The sequence below is a fragment of the Strongylocentrotus purpuratus genome, unplaced genomic scaffold (genome assembly GCF_000002235.5).
Source record: "Strongylocentrotus purpuratus isolate Spur 01 unplaced genomic scaffold, Spur_5.0 spur5_scaffold_9, whole genome shotgun sequence".
Classification (NCBI taxonomy): domain Eukaryota; kingdom Metazoa; phylum Echinodermata; class Echinoidea; order Camarodonta; family Strongylocentrotidae; genus Strongylocentrotus; species Strongylocentrotus purpuratus.
This window is the reverse complement of record NW_022145615.1, coordinates 20,510,144-20,534,908: the sequence shown is the minus strand read 5'-3', so window position 1 is coordinate 20,534,908 and position 24,765 is coordinate 20,510,144. Positions and strand designations below refer to the sequence as shown.

The following is a 24,765-nucleotide window of genomic DNA, read 5'->3' as shown; positions in this document are numbered from 1 at the left end:
AGAAGGAAGAATGAGATAAAGATAGAAGCAGATACAAAGAGAGGCGGGGAGATAGTAAGTGTCATGCATAACCGAGATACTTGATTAGGAATCGAGGAAGACTTCTTGTTGGAGCGTGTATTTGAATATTAGAGATAATTATAAGAGAATTAGAAAGAAATAGATGCATATTTTAACATTAAAATTCATAAAGAATATACAATTTCCACAAGCCTTTAGGAAAGTTTGCTTGTTGGGCATTGAAGCGGAGGGGACAAAATGAGGAAGAGTGAGAGAAGGAGAATGAATGTGATAAGAGTGAGCGAGATAAAGAGAGAGAGAGAGAGAGAGAGAGAGAGAGAGAGAGAGAGAGAGAGAGAGAGGAGAGATGAGATGAGAGAGAGAGGAGAGATGGGAGAGAAGGAGAATGAGTGAGAAAAAAAGGGAGAGGAAGAGAGAGAGAGAGAGAGAGAGAGAGAAGGACAGTGGGACAGAGGCAGAGACAGAGGCAGAGACAGACATACAGACAAACAGATAATTAGATAAGCCGACACAGGAATACATCATTGTAATTTTTTCACACAAATCATAAAGTTCAATTCATAATTCAACAACCATAGTAATATAAACAGAAAGCGAAATATAACAAACGAGTAATGAGTAACGTAACGACGTGATGGGTTGGCAGGCTATAGAGGTACTTAAAAGGAGCATCTAATTTGCATAATTGATTGATCTTTTACGAGACGACACAGGTATACATCCAGTCAAGTGAAATGGTACATGGTCCATACTCATGCACAGTACAATCGGGGTTGAGACATGGTTTGAGATCTTTTCCGCTCTACTAAGAATGCAAGACGAATACAGTCATGAAAGACAGTTTTAATCATGTCGAAAATAAACACACCACAGTAAATCTTTGTTAGGACGTCCGTATTGGTAAACCAGTCTACGCTTGCTGCTTGTTTTACAGAATGACAGTTGATCATTAAACAGAAATTCCATTCATATTGAAATTAAACTCGCAATAATATTCTTTTTAATGATGTCTCTTTCCAGAGATGTTTTCGAAAAATGTCAACAAGAAAGGGCAGGTTTTTATCTTGTTCTCGATTTTGATGTAGTATATTGCAAATGAGTAATTTTTGAACCCATATACGTAGAAAAGGATGCAGGGGGAGGGGGTATGCAAAGTAAATGTACAACAAGTGTAAACAGTGTTAAATGTTTATTCAAATTCGTGTCCTAAACAGTTACAATTTATTATGATGATGATGATGATGATGATGATGATGATGGCAATGAACATGATGATGATAGCGATGATGCTGTTGCCTTTTCTTTCTATTACAATTCCAAAGGGAATTTATACAAGTAATTGAATACGTTTCTTCTTTCATTTTGCTTAATCTGAACAGAATAATGGATTGCGATTAAAAATTACATCGTTGCAACAACCACCCATTGTTTTCGAGTGCTATCATGGCTAAGTTTTAGGCCAAAGAAAAAGAAAACAGGAAGACAAAAAAAAAAGACCATTACAGTAACGATTACAACATCAAAACAATCACATCATAACGATTAAAGATTTTGGAGCTGGTTACCATTTTCATTATTTTGATGATGGTGAAAGGGATTGTGATGATGATGACGACAACGAGGATGATTTGATGATGATGACGATGATGATGATGGGAAAGGAAGATGAAATTACTGATAAAGATGAAAATAATAATGGTTATAATGATGATGACGAAGATGACGACGATTAGGATGATGATGATGATGATGATGATTAAGACAATTGTGTTAAAGATGAAAAGATGGAACATTATAACGATTAATGATTTTGGAGCAGATGATGATTACCATTTTCATTATTTTGATGATGGTAAAAGGGATTGTGATAATGATGATGATTATGATGCTGATGACGACACCGAGGATGATTTCATGATGATGATTATAAAAAAATATGATGAATTTAATGATAATGATGGAGCTAATGATGATTATGATGATGACGATGGTGTTAAATATGGAATTACTAAGAGAGACCAGAGAAGAAAGAAGAGGGCCATACCACAAAGATGGCCACGCCTCGATTTGCAATTGTTTTAAATATTTCAATTACCTTTATGAATCATAAGGATTTTCACAACAAAGCCATCAATTACATTATCCTTCAATAGTCCTCAGTTCAGTTTCAGCTTAGTTTCTTTGTATTTCACATGAAAAAAATACAATACATTAACAAAACATAGCATGTTTACAAAAATTGATATTCGTGAACAATAAAGACATCTACACAGCATAAGTTTGTATGGCATTTACACTAAATAATGTGAAAAAAGGAACTTAATAAAAAGCATATAGCTTGTAGAATTTAAGTTACTTAAAATAATTTTGACACTGGGTCATTCATAATAAAGTAGAAGTATAATAATTAACAGACAAAAAAAATGAAATTTTATGGATGATGGATGTAAGAAAGAAGAGAAATAGGAAGAGAAGGTTAAGAATGGGGGACAGATGAAGAACGTGAAGAGAGAAGGACTGACATTCTCTGAGGTGTATACATTCAAGCATACAGACATGACGCGGCGTTTGTTTTTAATGACATAAAGTGAGATTCGTTTTATTTTTTGTATCTTATCTTGGAGCCCTGGCCAATTGAGCTTAAAATAAGTTTACATTAATCCATGTTTATTTTTGATGTATACTGATGTTATTATTTATCCAGAACTGAAAAATAAATGTAATGACATGAAATAACAGTTGCAATTAATTTTTACGTAAACAAAACCTATATAGGCGGACTCATTTTTTGTGTGATTTTTTTTAAGGGGGGAGGTCTAATATTTAGTCAATTTTATGAATTAATTGTGTGGTAGTTTATTTCATATCTGAACACAGGGGCTTTTGAAACCACTACTAATTCCTTCTTAAGAATTATCAATTTGATTTATGCTTTCTGTATGCATTTTCAATTTGACTATCAATATTGTTGTCACAGGTTGAATTTCAAATAATTTATGAATCAGTTTACCGTACTCATCTTTGGAAAAGTCCTTTAAATCAATATTTCTTCATAGGATTAATTGTCATTAGCCCATTTCGAAAATTGTCAAGTCTCTCGGGAAATATATGAATCAAACGCACCGATTTGCGAAAGAATACGTAATTTGTTGGTTTATTACCGTTTCATTTCCCATTTCTGGAAAATGACTTTGAAATAAGTTTTCTTCCTGATGATCGAATCCTCATTATCGTACTTTTAAAGATTATCTCATCTGGCTGAAGATATCAAAATAGATTTTGAATGACTTGTTTTATGAGATATAATTTGCAGAAAGTTAAGAAAATAACAGCCTTCTCCATGATAATCGCATCCTCATTAATGTACTTTTAAAGATTGTCTCATCTATCTGAAGATAATAAAATAGATTGAGTTCGAATGACTCGTTTCATGAGATGCAATTTGCAGAAGGTTAAGAGGATAAAAATCTTCTCCCTGCCAATTGAATCCTCATTTAGCCTACTTACTTTTAAGGATTGTCTCATCTTTCTGAAGATGATAAAATAGATTGAGTTCTCGAATGACTCGTTTCATGGGATGTAATTTTCAGAAAGTTTAGAGAGTTAAAAAAATAAATGAAATCAATAAAAATTTCAGTGGTGGATCCAGGTTTATTTTCTGGAGGGATAAAAGTTTGTGTTAAAAATCTCGGACGAGCTAGTAAGTAAGCATGAATAATAGAATAAATGAATACATAAATTAATGAATAAAGAAGTAGATAAATGAAAAATTAATTAAATGAATAAAATAAAAAAGTTACTGACTCAATGAATTAATAAATAGCTATATGAAAAAGAAAGAAAAAAAATCATAAATGAGTGAATAATTAAAAAAAAAATCAAGGAATAAATAAATCAATTAATGAAAATGTAAAAATCAATAATTAATAAAACAAACTAAATAAATAAACAAATAAACAAATAGATCAATAGATGAATAGAAAAAATTAACAAATAACTAAATGAATAATTAAATGATGAATTCACTAAATAAAACGATAAATTAATGAAAGGGCATGAATTTATATATCAAAGGTTTCCGAAACGTGCCGGAGAAGGGAGCAAGTGTGCAAATATTAAGCTAAATCAGAATTGCCCCCCCCCCCCCCAGGCGCGGATCCAGGATTTCTTAGGGGTGGGGGCCCAAATTTGAAATCAATTTGAAATTTAGTGTGCTGAAATATGAAAATCGTGCCGGCCAATATTCGCTCAGTGGGGGGGGGGGGGGGGGGGGGTAGTGAGCACTCCATTTTTTTTTGGCCCTCGAAAAATTGCATCCCCCCCCCCTTTGAAAAAAAAAAATTAACGTTAAAAAATGTTTTAAACAAAAAAAAATCCCAGGGGGTGGGGCCGCCCCCCCCCCAGGATCCGCCACTGCCCCCTCTACCTACCTTCCACCCCGAGTTCGCCACTGGTATGTAACCTTCTCGGCAAACTAGTATTCTTTGATATGAACTTAAACAATGTTACATTAAAATCCCTCCCCCATCCTATCTTAAGATTCCACACCATGTTCCAATACTCCGCCTCGTGTAAATAGTGGCACCACTTTTGTGTCAGCACCTGCCGTCGAGTGCGCGCCATTTTCCGGTATTGATATTTGCAGCCGTCAGTAACTGTCCGCCTCACAAAAAGAATATTAATTAGGTGATAATTTGTCTCCCTACTAGTTTGCAGGAAAGAGATAAATAATGTAAGGTCACTTAAAGGTGCTGTAGAATTCGTATTTGGACAGGTATTTGTCCAATCTAGATTTGTTTTCCTGTTAAGAGTAGGTTTTTTAAATATTTTTATTAAGAGTGATGTTGTTTTATTCTGTTCACATAAATTGGTCAAAATGTGATAAATTTGTTTATGAAACATCAGTTTTCTTAGCAATGTTAGCTACTGCTCATTTCCTTACCAATAAGATTAGGCATACGTAAGAAAAGTAAGATAATTACAACATTTACACCATTTAGCACAACATTCTACAATTTTGAGAGAAAGCGAAAAATGTGTCTCATATTAAATGTCTCATTTTATCAATGGTGTTATTAACTCAATTAGTCGAAATGATCGTCACGCCAGATGGCTATAATCTGAGAGTAAAATCTTAAAGCTTAAAATTGAAAAAAAGTAATAATACAATTGCAGAAGGACAACTTAAAATCTAAAGATACAATACAATTTCACTCAAGTATCTGTTGTTACAAATACTCGTAAATAGAGAGAGAAAAAAAAGTAAAAGTCGATTGGAATATCATTTTCGTCTTGATTCCAAATTTTGCTTGTTCTTTTTTCTTCTTCTCACAACCATATACTTTATTTGCTTTTATTCACTCTTTTACTTTTACCATTCAATATTCATTGCATTCTTTCCCTTTCTCTTGTTCACTGTCTGCTTGTTTATTAATTGTTTTGAATTAATTTATACAAATTATGCCATCATATTTTCTGACTGTTGTATATATCTCTATTTCGCTCCTGTTCTTTTACACCGTTTTTCCTCCTTCTCCACGTTTGTACACATGTTTCTCCCTTTTTTAATGTTTTTTTTAAATATTATATTAATAAACAAAACAAAATTTACATCTCAAAAGGGCACTTTGATTGAACTTCTGTAGGAACAAATAAAAACAGAAGTTAATTTAATATCTTACGGTATAATATGAAAAGACTGAAGTCTCAAATTTAGATAAAGATGAGTGCAACACGCATAAAACATCCTGTAAAGTTTATTTCACCTTAAATTGTACATATTGCATAATTTTAAAAAAAAATACACGAAAGAAAAAAAAAGAAGAAGGAAGTAATGATTAGAAATCATTAGAATTATAGGGGTAGAAGAAAATCGAGAAGAAGCAATGTTTATTTTTTAGTTAAATAATTGTATTTCATCACTGTTTTCTGTGGCTTCAGTTTCGCATACTTTCGACTCTCAGATAAAGGTAATCATCGTATTTGCATTTAGCTGTTCCTCCTATTGTGCTATCAGCTCCTTGATTTGAATACAACCATCCTTGGCGATCAGTGGCGTACCTGGGATACTCCGTCAGGGGGGCAAGCGACCGAAACAAACAAAAAAGGCGATGCTAATTTTCACTTCTGGCGAGCGAGCGAGCAAAACAAAATCTTTAAGTAACGTTTGGTATATAAACTGGTATTGTTGCAAGTTGGGGGTGGGAACATTCACTTGTTAGCGACGTTAATTTAATTTTTTTGCAAACGAGTGTAGCGAGCAAGAAAAAAAATCACTTGTTTTTTTAAGAATTGCCACTTAAACTTGGTTCAATTGTCCCATGCAGGGCGCGGGAACAATATTGTGTTTAGGGTGATTTTATACCCATTTTAGCTAGCGAGCGAAAATACATCTTTCTCTCAATGAATTGCTATATAAAATTTGTTTCATTGTTGCAGGTAGGGGGCGGGCACAATCGTGTTTAAGGCAATGTCAATCCCATTTTGGCGGGCAGGCAACCCCCTACATTTCTCTTTTTAATGATATTGTAGCAGGTTAGTGGTGGGCACATAATTCCACGAGCTAGCGAGCGTAGCGAGCGAAAAAAAAAATCACTTCTCTTTTATAGGGAAAATATTGTACATAAAACTTGGGTTCATTGTTCCATGTCAGGGACGTGATTATTAAAAGCGGTGTTATTTCTATTTTGGCGAGCGAGCGTAGCGAGCGAGCAAAAAAAAATCACTTCTCTTTTATAGGGAAAATATGGTATATAAACTTGGGTTCATTGTTCCATGTCAGGGACGTGATTATTAAAAGCGGTGTTATTTCTATTTTGGCGAGCGAGCGTAGCGAGCGAGCAAAATTTTTGTAATGATAATTGGTTCATAAATTTCAGATTTTTTTGTTGCAGGGCAGGGCTTACACAATCATGTCTAAGGTGATGTTAATTCCGTTTTGGCGAGCACGAACACACCAAAACTTCTTTGAATAACGTTTGGTACATAATTATTAAGTGGTTGTTGCAGGTTGGGGCGGGAATGTTAGCGGTGTCAATTCCATTTTGGCGAGCGAGCATAGCGAGCAAGCAAAAAAAAAAAATTCTCTTTTAATAAAAATTAATAAATAAACTTGTTTTTATTGGTGCAGGTCAGGATGGACGCAATCGCGTTTAACGCGATTCAATTCCTTTTTGGCGAGAGGGCGAAAAAACTCTCCCATTTTTAATGATATTGTTGCAGGTCAAGGGTGGGCACAATTGTTTCCAAAGCAATGTCTATTCATTTTATTCGCGAGCGAGAAAAATGAATTAGTCTCTTTTAGTAACATTTGGTACATATATTGTGTGTTATTGTTGCCATGGTTGCAGGTTGGGGCCCGTCGGGGCAAGCACAATTGTATTCTAGGCAATACTAATCCTTTTCTTTTTTCAGGGGGACGAGCAAGTGAAAACATTTAATACAAAATAGGCTAGCAAGCAGTTCTATCACTTATATTTTCCTATTTTCATTTGTTTTAATTTTTCAGGGCCGTATGCGGAATACTGCCCCCCCCCCCTTGGTGCGTACGGCCATGGTCTTTTTTTTTTTTTTTAATTTCCCCATTTTTATTCCTTTCCTTTTCTTTTCCCTTTTTCTTCCTTTTCTCTTCTTCTTCCTTTTTTCTTTCCTTTTTTTTCCTTTTTTCTCTTTCTTTCCTTTTTTCTTCCCTTTTCCTTTTTTTCTTCTTTCCTTTCCTTTCTTTTCTTTTCTTTCCGCTTTTTCTTTTTTCCCCTGGAGCCCGTCAGGGGGGGGGGGGGGGCACTCTGCCCCCCCTGCCCCCCCCCATAGGTACGCCAGTGTTGGCGATGTTAAGCTAATCCTGTCAAGTTGTCAACAATCCAAAAGGACGCATGCGAAGTGGCGTAGCGCGAAACCCGATATGAGGGGGCACTGACTTTCGATTCAATTTAATTTGTATTTATTTAATTTCCAACAGAAAGATAAACAAAGGTATTACAGATGTTATTACAGAAAGTATGAACAAAAATGTACGAACATATTCATTGTTTATCTTGATTAGTATACAAATACACTTGACACATTATAAAATTATTACAAGAAATTCATAATTTCTGGGGAGGTGGGAGGAATCCACTAAAAAGCAGTGTTTGTAGTTTGTGGATCCCCCACAAGGGGGTCTGGGGGTCTGGGAATGATTCGTAGTGTATTTGTTGTATTAATGTTGTCTTTCCTCCTCTCGCTTTCCATTTCTTGATCCTTTTAATTTCTTTTCCACTTTTACTTTCTTTTCCTCTTTTAATTTCTTTTCCTCTTTTCTTTTTCTTTCTATTTGTACCTGCGCCTGAAGTAGCTTCGCCGTGGTAAACTCGGTTTAGCTCTAACAGCCCCCTTCCCTTTTCTCTTCTCCATTTCCTCTCTTTCTTTTCTCAGTCTTTTCGACATTTTAATAAGTCGGGAGGGGGGGGCACGTGTCCCCATATAGTCACTTTGGAGCTGTTTTTATAGAGCTAACACTACCTCATTCCATTTCCCCTTCTCCCTCTTATCTCCCCCTCTTTCTCTCTCTTTCTCTTTCTCTTTCTCGCTCACTCACTCACTCACTCATATATTCTCTCTCTCTTCCTTTAATTCTTTTTCTCTTCATTTTCTGCTATTTCATAGCCGGGATTGGGGCACGTTCTCCCCTATGGCCCCCGTAGCTTCGCCACTAGACTCACTTTAATAAAACAACCTCCTCCTTCCATTGTTGTCCAAATTATTGGTCCTGTTCGCTCATCCTCTTAAAGAAAGGGAAAGTACAGAGTACCAAGCAGGGGGTATAGCTTGCCTGCAGCGAGCTGCGTGGAGATTCTGTTTTCGTGGCGTGTTTTGTGCGAAGTCTCTCGGAAAAAAAGCCCGTTAGAAGGATTATAATTAGCATACGAATGGACCGTTATCAGCACATAGGAGGGCTTGCTCTGTTGAGACGAATCCCCTTGGCTTACAGGGTGTTTCAAAATAACATGCATGGTTACAGGAACGGGGGTATGCAACGTACAAATATTGCATAGCTGTTTAGTCATTAAGCGAAAAGCGATAACACTTTTCATGTAATTCATTCTTTTTCTTGCTTTCGACAATGTGTCATCTAAACTAAACTTTTGTTCGCCCCCCCCCCCAAAAAAAAAAATGTGTTAAAAGTGCAAACCGGTACAATTTTTAATACACCATGTATTAATAGTTTCTAAAAATTCTTCTGAAATATTGGTGAGTGTCTTAAAAAAGACGGATATCCAGATTTTTCGCAACATAATGTTCATAGCCCTAGGGCTATAATTTAAAATTAAAACAAGTAGATAAGAAGAAAAAAAAATCTTGAATTAAAGAAGAGTAATGAATATTCAGGATAGGGAGGGGGTGATAATACAAAATCAAACGGTAACAGCTTGGGCTACTCATTCAATCCCCCAAGAAATTAATGGGTGGGGCATCTACCCTTATTGCGAGCATCAGTACAATGAGACGGACAAACAAATAAATACATTAACGCCCCCCCCCCCAAAAAAAAAGGGGGGGGGAGGGGGGAAAGGAAGAAAGGAGATTGAATCAGGAAAATCAAAAACAAATTATCAAGAAATTAGAAAGAGACGAGGGTTACATCTTCCGAAAGATATATATATTATATATAAAGGGACGAAAATAAATCAATGTCTGTCTCGTAGGCCTTTGGGCTCTTGAACCCTAAACCCTCTAAACGTTGAAAGAATGCCTAAGTGAGAACGATAATGATAGTCTTGCTTTCTGTCGGTCTCATAGGCTGTGACTGCCATACAAATTTAGAAAGGGCATCTATAAGTTTATAAATGCCGGTCTCAACTTTTCGATAATTAACTTGAATGTTATTTTGGTGATTCTATAGCATTTCAAATATGTATGCGCTTGCTGATCAGTGTCAACACGCAATCAATGAATATTTGAATGAATATTTTTTTTCAATAAACCTGTCCGTATTTATTGACATTCTGGTCATAAGAAACGATAGATAAGGCCTAAAATAAAAACTTGTTGTATTGTCCTTTGCGACCTACCCAAAAATCTGAAAATCTACGGTCGGCATTTAAAAAAAGATTTAAAAAAAAAAAAAATTATAGATTTTTTGAATAAAAAAATATGTATGTTCAATACAACAAGTTCTTTTTTTAGGCCTAAATAAAACTTATTTCAACTTCAAAACACTCTATTAAAGGTAAAGACCAGTTATGGTCATGCGATTGCATTGTGAAAGAAACGTTGTGGAATCGATCAGAAAAGGTTGATCATCTAGCATCTAGAATCTGCAAGGTTCTGGAATCATCAAAATGATAAGAAATTTGGCCCATTCTTCGTAAAGTTACAAGCGCTATACACAGAAAGATGTATATGGGACTACCCTATATCTCTCACAGACCATGAGAGAAACAAATTTACCAAATATATGAATTAGTAGACGGTTTCCCGGCAAATTTGTTATCATCATGTATTAGTCAAAACATATTCTTTCACATGATTGGTAATGAGAGCTTCCATTTCATATTTTTGAAATTGGGGCGTTTCCAATACTGGTCTTTACCTTTAATATATATATATAATATATATATCTAGATGAGAGCTGGAATAAAGAAGAAAATAGAAAGTGTGAAATTTGGCTCAAGTAAAGGAATAAGAAATATTTTGAGAGAAATATCATAAAGCAAACTATTACGCAGTTTGTGGAATAATGAAATAAAATAGCTTAGTTTGAAGACGTTTGATGAAGTTCAGAAAAAAAATAAAAGAAAGAACGACGTAAGGGAAAAATGCAAAAACTAATACCCGAATATTCAGAAGTTTGCGAGTGAAAAATGTGAAGAAAATATCATGTATATACCTATTCTTACATAGTTAGTACTGACGTAATGAATTAGAATAGCTTCATAATATAGATATCTAATACGCTCCAGACATTTTTTTATGACGCACTCTGTAGTGCATCTGAACTCTGAAGAGCATCTATACCTGGTATTACGGATACCAGCCTCTTCGCGATGCGCTGCATGCAATGTCCAGAGCTCCTTCTTCCGTTCCTTCAGAGCGATAGCTTGAAGAGCGCCGCCGCTGCGTTGTGTAATGGGGTTGCATTCATACACACAATAGGACATGCCATGGCAACCTACGTCAACGAGGGGGCTTCAAGATGACCCCCTCGGACTAACACTTCGATATCTTCCCGCGACAACAATAGAGCAGGGGGGATTACTCAAGACATAGGCTTGTTGACTCAGGCGCATCTCCATATACCCGATACAGTGAGGGCAGGAACAGCCAGAAACTACTTTCCCCCTACATCGCTTTTGCAAAAGTTGTCCATGTCAGGCAAGGAATACTACTGACTGTCTTGTGATTTGGAATACCATTGGATGTGTATGTCATCAAAGATTCCTCTAAGAAAGGGTGAGTAAAGTTTTGGTGATACTTTCGTTTGATGCGTTTTGTTTGCTTGTTTCTTCTTACACCCCATGGCGTAGATATACTAATGGCCTCCAAGCCCTCCATCTTCTAATCAATAATTTGTTTTTTCTCTCTCTCTATCTCTTCAATACAGGTAGCACTGTATCCCTACCCACCGAAGGAAAGAAATTTACTTGTTACCAAGTGTCCATTATCATCACTCATGATGATGATAATTTAGCCGGATGAATCCGACATTGGACCGATCACTTATTATATAATATCCGGATATTTTTGGAATAGTTACAAACGTTTTTATTTGAGGATTATCGCGCCTCGAGCTTCGCTGGAGTACTTTCGGATCGTTCGTTCAACAAAACATCCAGAAGATGTTTTCAACATGTTATAGCTGGAAATGGCAACTCAGGAAAAGTATTTGATTGTGTGGAAGAAGGCTCATAGAATGAATATATTAACTTAGGCATTAGACGCGATTACAGAAGGAACCTTGTTTTTAGACATTTTCGTCGACATCACCGACCTCCATCATGGATGTGGCGGCCGTGATCACGAAAGAAAACATCAACAACGTGAACTACCGGCGGTTGACCAAAGAGGCGATCGGCGAAGGGAATGAGAGATATGAGGCCAAGAAGGAGAGGCAGAGACTCATCAAAACGGGTAAACGTCCCGATCTCGAAGATGAAGAGGAAGAGGAGATGGAGGAAAAGAGGGGCAAGGAAAGTGAATACGATTCCGACTTCGCCTCCGGAAGCGTCTGCCCCTTCAAGCTCGGTCCCTTTCCCAGGAAACTCTTGAGTACCCCCATCGAAGAACTGGACCCCGCCCGACAAGAAGATAGGGTAAGAACTAATTTGATTGTTTCTTGCAGTGTTGCGAGGAAACACATCCTAAAACTACTTATTTCCACATTAAATGTCAAGAAAATAAAAGAGTAAAGAAATTACCTTCTGATATTAAAATGCAAGTATTCATGGTTATTGTCGATGGGAGAACTCTTTATTGATAATTTCCTCTGATAAATGTTATAGTCAAACTTATATTACTGGGAATAAATAAATTTATTCATCGTCGTATAAAAAATACATCAAAAGTTGAAGTCATATCAATATTGATAAAGACAAGAAAAGGGAAGCTACGAGAAAAAAAATCGATGTGCTTTGAAAATGTTAGCTCCCGTGAATACAAATTATTAGGAATGAGTTTCATAAAAAAATCACACCAAAAGATATGTTAATGAAAATAGTTCGTCAGCATTCCACCATGTTGACATGGCATATTTCTAAACATGTGGTGTCGAACTCGCCCGAAGTTCTCATAAGTCTTAATATATATGCTTTGCTTTTGACCGTTCTCTTTTCATATATCATATGTTATATTTATAGAATTTTTTTTTAAATCATGGTTTGTGAAAAAAGGGCGAGGTTAAATGATAGGATACTAAATATTTAGCGTGTTATAATTCGGTCATAACTCACTTGATCCAGGCACTTGATCCTGGATTATTCAGTCTTTGGACTATTGTTCCTATCTATTGTTTCCTTTGGTTGGGATTGTCATCATATTTATCTGATTATTAACGCATCATATATGAAATTTCATTATTTGAAGATAAATATCATCATGCAATATAATTTTCTTTTTACAGTAAGTGTAGTAGAATGGGGGCACTTAAATGGCATGTTGTCATATTTCAACCACCCTGTAAGAACTGGGACCCCAAATGATGGCCAGTGCCCCCCTAAATCATTTGACCCAATCTACAACATGTATACACTGACATTGTCAGGTTTAAACATTCTGCCAATAAATTCAATGGCTAATTGATTGATAAGAAGAAAAGGAAGCACTTGTATAAAGCAAGTTCTAAACCACATAGACCACATTCGATGGAGAAAATAATCAACATTGTCTTCAAATTGAATGAAGGATGGTCGGCATAGATCGAGAAACTTTTTTGTATACAGACAGGTAAACGTATTCAAATGTTGGTTTGATACTTAATAATGTTAAGAATATAATTACAACATTCTCCTGTTGTTATAGCATAATGAATAAATTGAGTTTAAAAAAGAAAATTATTTGAACATTGATATACCAGAAAGTGATCGATGAATGGAGATGATTGATTTCCATGTTCTTTTATCTCTTTGTTTAATCATGAGCTTGTGTCGCAATGCTTTATGTCATAAATGTTCGTTAGGTTATTATTCATTTTCCATGCTAAGTAATAGAAATGAAAATGCATTAAAACATATAATTCATACAACACATTAAACATATTAACAATTAAAGTGTTGGTTGGATATTGTTGCCAAAATATAAACAAGTAAATGATTAATTCTTGTGTCATCGATAGTTATAACATGTAATACTACTATAATATACGATTGTATCATTTAAACGTAATCGAAATCATGTTGATGATAGGAATTTTCGATAAATGAATGGTTTGGAAGAACACTAATGTTTTTTTTTAAAAAGAAACCAGATAAACAAAAACTACGATGGTTATTTTACTATAATTATATCCCACATTCTTTGATATTTATTGAACAGAAGAAAGGGTTTACTTTAAACAAGATAAACAAAACGATTTTCCTCTTAGAAACTGATGTTTTCTTATCACTCGTTGAAAGAACGCGAAAGACATATTTTATGGAAAATCTGTTACACTTTCAAAAATATCAAATTCAATAAATATAGGTAGTTATAATACATTATTATAGTGTTGTTGATTTCTTTGAAACATCTACAATTTTGTTACCACATTTGCGCTGGCTTTACTTTCACCCAGCTAAAACGTGTTGAGAGGTCTATTTCTATTTCATTAAAAAAATTCCAGTTAAAGGCATATCATTGTTGGATACAATTTGTCAATTTTAAGAAAACGAGACGAAATATATCAAAATGATGGTAGTTTTAGTGATGAACTATGCCAGGGAAACATCTTTGATAATCATCGCGGCCGCCATTTTGGTTCCTACAACAAACAATTCGGGTTCTTCTCCATCTCTTTTCTTCCATTTCAACCAAAAATCCAGTGTCATTGTTCAGAATCTCGCCCCACATCAGGCATTGCCTGGATCCCAGGCAGCGATACAAACAAATAAACCGCAGAAGAAAGTCCTATTTAGAATATTGATTTCATATTCCCGTGACGTCAGCAAAAAGAAAGGAAAAGGGGCTCGTTTCCCTAACTCCTGTCTCCGCCCCATCTCACAGCGGCACAAGAACGGTGCCAACTTGAAGATCTTAAATTTGTTTACTTAAGAATGTCCAAAACAAAAATTTTACAAATTACACAATAATATTTTCGATATATATCATATTTATCAAAAACATATTCGTGATGTCTTTGAGATTTATGATTTATAATATTCATGCAAATAACTATTTTTACTTTAGCGATGTGGGTCGAGCCCTGAACAACAGCATCAAATATTCATGGTATTGATTAATCTTCAAAGAAACGTACATGGGGGGATTAGTTTGGGTAGAGCGGGCTCGGGCACGGAGGGAGAAAAGATGCCCGTCGTGCTGAATAATTATTCAACATCAATTATGTATTCCTGTGTATTCGTCTGCGTGTCTTTTTTTTGCATCCTCATTTTGGTCGCTAGCTGCCTCAGGAAAAATATAGATTAACGACTGATACCTAAAAAATGCCTCTCTTGATTTATAGTCTTCACATTTTTATCATAATTCCATTGCCCTATTTGCATGTCGTTGCAGATCGTACAGTCGATCTCAAAGACAGGGAGCGATTTTTTTTAAACTTCAGAAGTCTGTCTCTCTCTTTCTCATGGACAATCTTTACATTCAAATCTTTTATATTTCTGTCTACAACCTTTGCTTTATGGCCTATAAAAAATGCACCTTGTCCATGTCCAAATAGATTATCTAAATCCAAAATTGTAGTGATTATGCCCTCTGAATTCCTCTTCTCTAATGTTTATTTACTTTCTTTTTTCGCCGTCTTTTGAATATTTGCCGGAAATGGTCACTAAAGTATCATCATTAATGTTATTGATATATATTATGTACATTCTTTTTTTTACATACAAAATATAATAAGTACTTTTGCGGTATAAGGTAAATGGCGTTTTGCGCACTATCATACTCTTGGGAGTTTTATTTAACTCTTCATATAGATCGTTTATATAAAAAACTGTTTAATCAGCCAAAATGTGTATTATCGATGAAATAACCCGACAACCTGATAACAATGGCATGTCGTGATGAATGGCCTTTTGAAGAATAACGCTCAAATTATACAAGGTCGCTCATTACTAGGAGAAACGAACAAATTGGGTAGCGATAGTTTGAATAGTTCTGACGCCGGGGTTATTTTCTCTCAAATGTCGATCATTCCAGCAGTCATACATGTAGTATATTACATTCACAACCAAGTCTGTATGATTTAAAACGAAATGGTTGATATATCATAAGCATTTAGAGGATTTTAAGAACAAAAAACAAGAGATAACTTATTTTCAAATTATGACTACTGTGTGATGATCTGCGGAATGAAGTAAACTCATGTCATATATACGACAGTGAAGTACAAACTCAATATTTGGTTAGTACAGTAAATAATTAGCACGTTACGCAGCTAAGTCGCAAGTTAAAGAAGCGCTTTCCAGTAAATCGAAACAAATGCATGTCTTTGTTATGCTGCTTACATAAGGGATCTATACATGCACCATTTACTCCAATACCAATAAATTTGCGTCAATGACGTAGGGCCTACATGACGTAAGCATATACTGCAGAAAATATTTTAAGGAATTATTTCCTGCTAGGTATCCATTTACCTCACCTGGGTCGAGTGTAGCAAATGAAGATTAATGCCTTGCCAAAGAAGATTAGTGTCGTATCGGGGATCGAACCACGACCTTTATATTTCAAGTCAAGTGCTTAAACCACTCGACTACGACACTTCTACAATAGAAAGTTTTGGTAATATTTCAACAGGATTTGATTATGAAATTTAAATTTTGCATTACCATTGTGAAACCTAGTGTTAGAATAAGCAACTTTGAAAAAATGGGCTCTAAAAGTAAAACGCTAAGGATTTCGAGAAATTAAAATATCAAATAAATAAATATCGATAAATTTGAAATAGCGCCTACGGCCACACAATGGTAGCTGCGACCATGAAAATATCTGAATATGGAGTTCTGATATATATAATTTCCAAACGGGAATAGAAAATCGGTCGATTTAAGTGAAGAAACATTGTTTTGAAGCTAATGTCAATCTTGAGAGAGACTGTACAACATAAAGAGTTTATTATCCACAATATTGTCCCTTTAGACTCAATTTCAACCGCGACAACGATCATTGAATCGTCGCTGTTTTCACGAAGTGACGGTAGTGAAAAAAAATTGCATTCACTTTGCGTGACGATTTTCCTCACTACCGTCACTTCGTGAAAACAAGGACGGAATATTGTAAGATCGCATATGATCCCCCCTATTATTATAGTTCCCTCTTTCTCTCTCCCTCTCCTACTACCCAATCCATCCTTTCATTCTGTCACTACCTCTATTTCTGTCTCATTTGACCTTATCAGTGTGGTACTATATGAACAACACCAATAGTTCATTGATGTGCGTAATGAGGCCGCGATTGGCGGAAGGATACCTGAATAAAGCACTTTCAAGATGGCCACTTATACATGAACATTGTCTACAGTGATCTCTTATTTATCCGTTCATCTGATCTTTCAACATGGTGGCAGCAGTGGGATATTTCCTTATTATGTTATTGTCACAATTATCTCAATTAAGTCAATTATTGATTGTCTCAATTATGTAATCATGTTACGTATTTCATGTGTCTTTTTAACCGCAACCAATATGTGTACACTACACATTTCTTTTGTTTTTGCAAGAGACTTCTAATTTCTATGTACTATCTTAATTCTAATTCTAAATTCCACTCTGTAATCTCAATTGTTTTGACCTTATTACTTTTAAAGACCACCTACCTACCTACCTACCCACCTACTTTTGATTTTACAATCATTTTCTTTTTGTTGGTGTTTTTTCTTTTGTCAGTTGTTTGCTTGATTTTATAATTCTATCAAAGAAGGTCATTTACCTCATCGTAATATACATGATCTTGACTGCGCTCTAAAAAGAGCTGAGTGAAAAATGAAACAACTCTGCAAAATATTGAGTAAACAGTTACCTAACAAACATGCGTGTATACCCAACATGATTTACATTCTAAGAGTGTAGTCAACATCATTTACACTGCTACATGTATATAGAGGATCGACCATCATCAAGATTGGGTTGAATTTTACCCGACATGCAATCATGTTCCCTTATTTTTACCCAACATGGGTTAATTTTTATCAAACTCTTTGTGTGTTTAATTTTACACTTTTTTATATCATAAATAGACTTTGTAACCTAATATTTAATCATTTCTTTTCCCCATTTCTCTTACAGTCATTTGTGGTCGTCGGCAGAAAATTCAAAACATCTCAGATCTTCCGATTCACGACCAACGACGCTTTATATTGTTTGTCACCACTCAATCCATTACGGCGGCTGATGATCAAGATCTATACCAACGAATATCCTTTTCATTTCAAAGTGTGCCAACCACCTAAGAAAATAATTTTTGTACAGCTATAGCATATAAAATCAACCTCAATAAACTTCATCTGGCATTCTATGGGCTGACGGATACAAAGTATAAAGTAAATAAAGAATATCATAAAACGGCGCACGACAAGTCGAATTAAAATTAACCGAGAGTCTACTCAAAATTGCACAATCTCGACGCAGAAGTATATATTTCAAGCTCATATTTTGAAGATTGCTTTTGGTTTGGTTTGGTTTTATTTTCCGTACAAAAAAAAATCAAATACATATGAGAATACAATTTACAAATATAATACAAATCAAGAATTAAAAAACCGGCTGGAATGCTCTATTCAGAGCCATTATAAAATGGCTCTTTTCTTCCTAGAGGTCCATGTACCATATCATATAAAATGAATTATGTTTTCAATATATTTAATGTTGTCATTAGTACATACAGTTTAATGTTTGTATTACGACACGGAAGTAATAGTTCAAAAACAAAATAATGTTGTGGTTGGCTTTCTTTAAGAGAGTCGAATGTGTAACCTATATAGGCGGGGGGAAGGGGCCGCTTCCCCTTTTGAAAGAGAAATAAAATCATGGCGCGGAAAAACGTACGCTAAGTGAGCCCCTACCCTATTTTTGACACCTGCATTTGCCCTGGATTGAGAATATTGTGAACAATACAAATTTAAAAAACTCGAGGAATAAGTATTTTATGGAAAATATTGGCATTTTATGTATAATAATTGTATAAACCTGCACCTCATGTCAATTGTTATGTATCGGTTCATCTAAAATAATTTATCTTTTTAATACATTTAATGTTTTCATTAGTACATAGAGTTTTTATGTTTTCAGTTTACCTCTGCGAACACTGGCAAAGTTTAATATATTTCTATTAAAAAGAATCCGTAAAAGCTTTCAAATTGGCAACTAGTTAACAGATCATTGAATCATATCAATTTAAAGGTGATTATTCCGACGAACAACAAAATAACTCTTCGAAATGCTCTCTACATCACTTACTGTTCATATTAACTTCTGTTCTGGTTTATTATATATAAAGATCAAGGTTTAAAACAAAAAAGGATGCAATTATAGTCAGCTCCCTCACCTAGTTCGTCTGCTTAGTTCAAGTCTGTCGTTTTTTCTCATATAATTGACATGATGATTTTCCTCGCCTCTTCTCCTCTTTTTCCGTCTTCTGTAACTTCACACCAAGTCTATCTCTATTGACAATCAGTAAAAAAAGTCAAACGTCTGCCCTTTTCTTTTTACGGTATACCTGCTCCTTTATTAGTAATCATGAAGGTCGGATCGGCTTATTATTATCATAGAAATGATTTTTCTGTCCTATTATCGTCTGGTCGTCATGGCAACAGTATGCATATGATTGGAGAATACATTAAGAGTAATCCTTAACCACCGTGTACGTTCTTCGATCTATTCGTAATCCTAACCATCATTGCCAATTGTGTCTTCCTGATGCTGGATACTCCTAGGCCACCTGAAGTTGAAGAGTAAGTTTGCATTCCATTTGTGTTTGTTTTTGTATTCATAGGAGTAGTAGTAGTAGTAGTAGTAGTAGTAGTAGTAGTAGTAGTAGTAATAGTAAGAGAAGTAGTAGTAGTAGCAGTAGAAGAAGAAGAAGAAGAAGAAGAAGAAGAAGAAGAAGAAGAAGAAGAAGAAGAAGAAGAAGAAGAAGAAGAAGAAGAAGTTACTAGTAATGGTAGTAGTTGCGATTTCTATATCTTATCTTATCCTTTACAATTTATTTTGATGATGAAATTTGACTTTTACTAAACAGATTGTCAAATTTTCGCTCTCTCGCTCGCATAACAATAATAATGGTGATGATAATAGTAATAGAAATAATAACTACAATAATAATAGTATTAAATGTATTACATATAATTGATAACTGGCAGTAAAAATGCCTATTTTCACCCTCAGACTATATCCAACATAATTGATTGTCATTTACCCTCGGTCTAATCGGAATTTCAGGAGAAAACAAAGTTATCACAATTAAGGTCTCAATATCGTAATTTTTTCATCAACAACCGTTATTGTGAATAGGGATGAAAAGTGCACCGCGTTGGTCTATAAATCGGATTAAAGAAACTTTGACTGCGGCATATAAATACAATTGCGACTATTCATCCATTGTGGCTTAGTTATTTACAGATCTTCTTTTCAGAACTTCGTAAAAGTAAGATCTGCTTGGCGAACAATTATTAAGAGCGTATTTTAACGATGAAATTTATTTGTTCCGCTTCCCCTTTCTCTTCCCTTTTTCATCCACAGGCCAACTTACCTCAAAATAGCTGAGTAAGTATAATCATCATTCATATAAATGTGTTTGAAGTATATGTAATGATAATTGAAGGAAGAGGGAGAGAGATGGGTAGGTTTGGGGTTATATATAGAAATGCAGAGAAAGAAATAGTTGTAAGTATGTGTGTGTATGTTTTTTTTTTAATAGAGGGAGAGAGAGAGAGAGAGAGAGAGAGAGAGAGAGAGAGAGAGTGAGAGAGAGAGATATAGAGAAAGAAGAGATAGAACATATGTCAACCGTTAGTATGTTTTATATATTTTTCAAAAGTAAACAATCTCACTGATGAAAAGAGTTCTGCACTATTCTTATAGTGCGTAGATCCTTTTTCTAAAATTATGTTCAAAAGTATTAAACAAAACCATTCTAGCTTCGACTTTTAGTTTTCTACATGTCGCAATTATCTATAAATTCTATATCAAATATCTTTTGGATTGGATTGGATTGGATCTCGTGCAGTATTTTCAAAGATGACATGAGTCATATCTTTCACCTTAAAGGTTAATGGTATTGGTTTATGATAACTTTTTAAGTGAGCATTTCCTTGCGAGTGAAAGTTCGGAGAGAAATAGTTTGCGATTGCCAAAAATCACACTTTATATTATGTATATCAGAAGCGTATATAAGACCTCATACCAAAAAAAACCCATTGAGAATATTATCCTTTCTTCCGAATAACCAGGTACATCTTTACGACCATCTACTCTGTTGAAATGTTTGTGAAAATCTTTGCGAGAGGATTTGCACTCCATCCGCATACGTATATGAGAGATGCGTGGAATTGGTTGGATTTTTTCGTCATCGTTTTGGCGTAAGTATATATCTTTACATTTCCTTTCTGCCGCTAAGGTATGTTTTAATGAAATGAGAGTTTTTATTGAAAGGAGACATTATTCCTGAAAGCTATATACAATCCCAGAATTATGTAACAACCAACGACTTACGAATATTCAATCAAATACATTTCGATCAAGGCGTTTGATTACCTTCGAAATAATTAAATATAAAAAAAATAATTATAATTTAGTTGACATTTTCCTGGATATGTAAAGCGTTACAAAAGATCCTTTCCATTGGTATATGTAAAGTGTTATAAATAGTATAAGTTACAATGGAAATTGTTCTGTAACTCTTGTAGAATGTGCAAGAAAAGAAGCCATTTTTTTTTCTCATAGGGCCTCCATTTTCTTAGGAACAGACATTTAAACATTTATATCGTTAATTTGTAATTTCACATGCCTAACGTCCCTGTGTAAGATACGTCTTTTATTGGCTTCCCTTTCTTTGGTTATTATCTTTGTTGCTGAATGTGAAATATATTTTGCATTCGTTTATGATTTTAAAAGAATTGAGAAATAAAATCAATTTAGAAACTTGAAATTGGTATCTCCTTGTTTGACAATTACTCTCTCAACTTTTTTCAACAGGTATATCACGTTCGGGTTAGTCGAATCGGGCGTCGACATCGGCAACTTCAATTTCCTTCGGACCTTCAGGGTTCTTCGAGCCCTGAAGACCATCTCCGTCGTGCCTGGTCTCAAGAGCATCATCAACGCCCTCATCCGGTCGACGAAGATGTTGGGCGAGGTGATGCTGCTGACCGTGTTCGCCCTCTGCATCATCGCCCTCCTCGCTCTCCAGCTCTTCATGGGCAAGCTCACCCGGAAGTGCGTCGCGAACATCCCACCGGTGGACTTCAACATTTCCGACGAGTACTTCTTCAACTTCACACAAGACCCAGGTATGTTACAAAAAATATTATAGATATATTGACTGCTATGAGAGGCATCGCTGTTTCTATAGGTTCAAGGGGACGTTACATCTTGATATGACCCCGAGGCGCAAATGTTACGATCATTCGGGAATCGCAGGCTAAAAGCACTGTATGGTGTCCGCGCCCGCACAGAGAAACTTTTTACAAACCAATGGGGATCTTAGACAAAAAAAAAATTATTGACCGGTAGGCGTGCATGGCTTAAATCACGACTCCAAATTTCATGCAGTATTAGCATGTTTTTTTTGCGGGAAGCCGACGATTTATGGAGGCAAAGACTATAACGTAATTATGTAATATGTGTAAAATGTATCTTTATGGTGACGCGATCAAATCTCTCGTGTTTTTCAGCAATCTCGCCTTCTTTCTTTATGTATGTTCATGTAATTTTCAAATAGTGTATTAATTTGACTGTAAGACGGAAATAATTGTGCTTTGATTATTAAATCGTCTCGCTTAATGTCAGACATGATTATTTTTCATTTGAACAGAAAAGAGACGAAAATAGAATTAATCTGTCATATTCAGTTCTAAGGTAAAATATATTCGGGAGACGATTGAACAGGATATTTGAAATGAAAGTGTCCTAGTAAATATATTGAAATAAAAGGATTTGTTTTTGTTTTTGTAAAAAAAACAATTGCATTGATAGGAATGATATTTTGTTAACCATAAAGCTACTGCATATTCATTTCCTTGTATATAAAATGTATACATTTACTCCTGCTTATAAAATGCACATGCCCTTAAAATGTAAATGAAAATTCATGTACATGTATTTAGGCCAACTGATAAATGAAATGATTATGTATAATTTATCTGTGCTAACCATTAAAAGCTGTTGTTTCATTACTATTTTATCCGCTTTTTATCTTGCAGCAAATTGGTTGACTTGGAATTCAGATCCCGTCATCTGTTCAAACATGACACTCGGAGGGTAAGTAAACTATACACCCGAGAAAATAAAACAATTCCTCGCTCACGAAAAAATAGAAAAAAATAACGATAAACTAAATAAGAGAAAATAGATTGAAGGCTGATTTTAAATGTTATGAGAAAAACATGATAACATGAGAATCGTCTATTGAGTGTTTTTTGGAGGGTAAGTAAACTACACCCGAGAAATTAAACAAATCTTCGCTCGCGAGCAAAAAGAAAAAATAATGATGAATGAAATAGAAGAAAATAGATAAAAGGGCTATTTTAAATGTAATGAGAATAACACGATAAAATGAGAATCGTCAAGTGAATGTTTTTTCGCCCTTTCATCCAAGTATCATATACTATTATCCTGACTACATACTAATCATTTTGAGAATTCAATTAAAATTCTCAAGTGGGTTTTCCAGCATGAAGTAAACACTTCAAGTTACGAATACTCATTAGTTTTATATCCAAAAATATGGTACCTAATTAAACTCGAACGGCGTGGTTTTATTTGAATTAAACTACCAATAAATAAAAGTGGTTTGTTCTACATTTTTCATTAATAGAAAAACGCATAATTGAATTTCATCTTAATGACAGTATTCTAATTTCGTATTTTTAAACACTTTTCTTTTTATATTCTGGTACCCGTGACACAGGAGAGATTGGAGGTAAGTTGATTGAAAATTGTTAAAATAAATTAATTTTCGGTAGATGTTTGAGCTACGTATTCAGTGAAATATACTTGGGAATTTTGTCTTCATTTAAATCAAGAATTTTTGTTGTTGAGATATGAAGCCTAGTCCATGCCAATTATATAACTAAGAACAGATCGCAAAAGCTTTAAAAACTCAACCAAATGCAATGTCAATAACCGTATATGCATCACCTTGTGAATAGTGGGAATACTACGATGACATTCGTGTGTAACCTATCCCTAACATAGTTTCTCTTTATACATGTACAAATCAATAGGAATTAAAACCGCCCTTGAGTTGACTTTTGTCAAGGTTTTTGCGATGGTGAAGAGAAAATACACGTATATGCGTTATATAAACACTGCATTGTGTGAGAAATTAAGTAGTTAGGATAAGTCTTTGTTGTAAAAATACAAAGGAAGAAGATTTAAAGAAGTAAATTTATATGTGATCGGGCAAAAGAAAATCTTACCGGGGCATAACATGTTAAATAAAACAATGAAGATTGTAGTAGCAATACACGAAGTGACGGTAGTGAGGAAAATCGTAACGCAAAGTGAATGCAATTTTTTTTCACTACCGTCACTTCGTGAAAACAGCGACGGTATGTCAGCAATATCTTAACAGTGACTGCTAATGACAGCTATTAAACAGGACGTTTGGTTTTAAATTGAGACAACAGCTTTTTGGTAATGCATTTTAATTGGTTTACATCCCTTCACACCACGCAGTTTATGTCCGGAAAATTACACATGTCTGGAAGGCATCGGGGACAACCCAAACGACGGTTACACGAACTTTGACAACATAGGCTACTCCATGTTAACATGCTTCCAGCTTATCACACTAGACTACTGGGAAAACGTCTATAATAACGTGAGTATATAGTGGAATGAGTGTATAAATTTATTGTTTAAAACTAAAATATGGAATATATATAAGCGTATGAAATAT

At 34.8% G+C, this 24,765-nt stretch overlaps 1 protein-coding gene across 3 annotated transcripts in view; it reads left to right on the top strand.

Annotated features, from left to right (window-relative positions):
* Positions 1-11,147: 11,147 nt before the first annotated feature.
* Positions 11,148-24,765, top strand: part of LOC588616 (sodium channel protein type 4 subunit alpha B) — a 34,288-nt gene continuing 20,670 nt past the window's right edge. For 2 of the 3 annotated variants that reach the window (XM_030977454.1, XM_030977453.1), the window contains exons 1-10: positions 11,148-11,451; positions 11,603-12,311; positions 17,934-18,061; positions 19,511-19,597; positions 20,385-20,408; positions 21,095-21,223; positions 21,840-22,153; positions 23,066-23,123; positions 23,773-23,784; positions 24,543-24,687. In XM_030977454.1, the coding sequence (XP_030833314.1) occupies positions 11,997-12,311; positions 17,934-18,061; positions 19,511-19,597; positions 20,385-20,408; positions 21,095-21,223; positions 21,840-22,153; positions 23,066-23,123; positions 23,773-23,784; positions 24,543-24,687 (1,212 nt within the window). In that variant the 5' untranslated portion in view covers positions 11,148-11,451; positions 11,603-11,996. The remainder of the gene's footprint in view (positions 11,452-11,602; positions 12,312-17,933; positions 18,062-19,510; positions 19,598-20,384; positions 20,409-21,094; positions 21,224-21,839; positions 22,154-23,065; positions 23,124-23,772; positions 23,785-24,542; positions 24,688-24,765) is intronic. The other variant, XM_030977455.1, reaches the window with a different exon arrangement.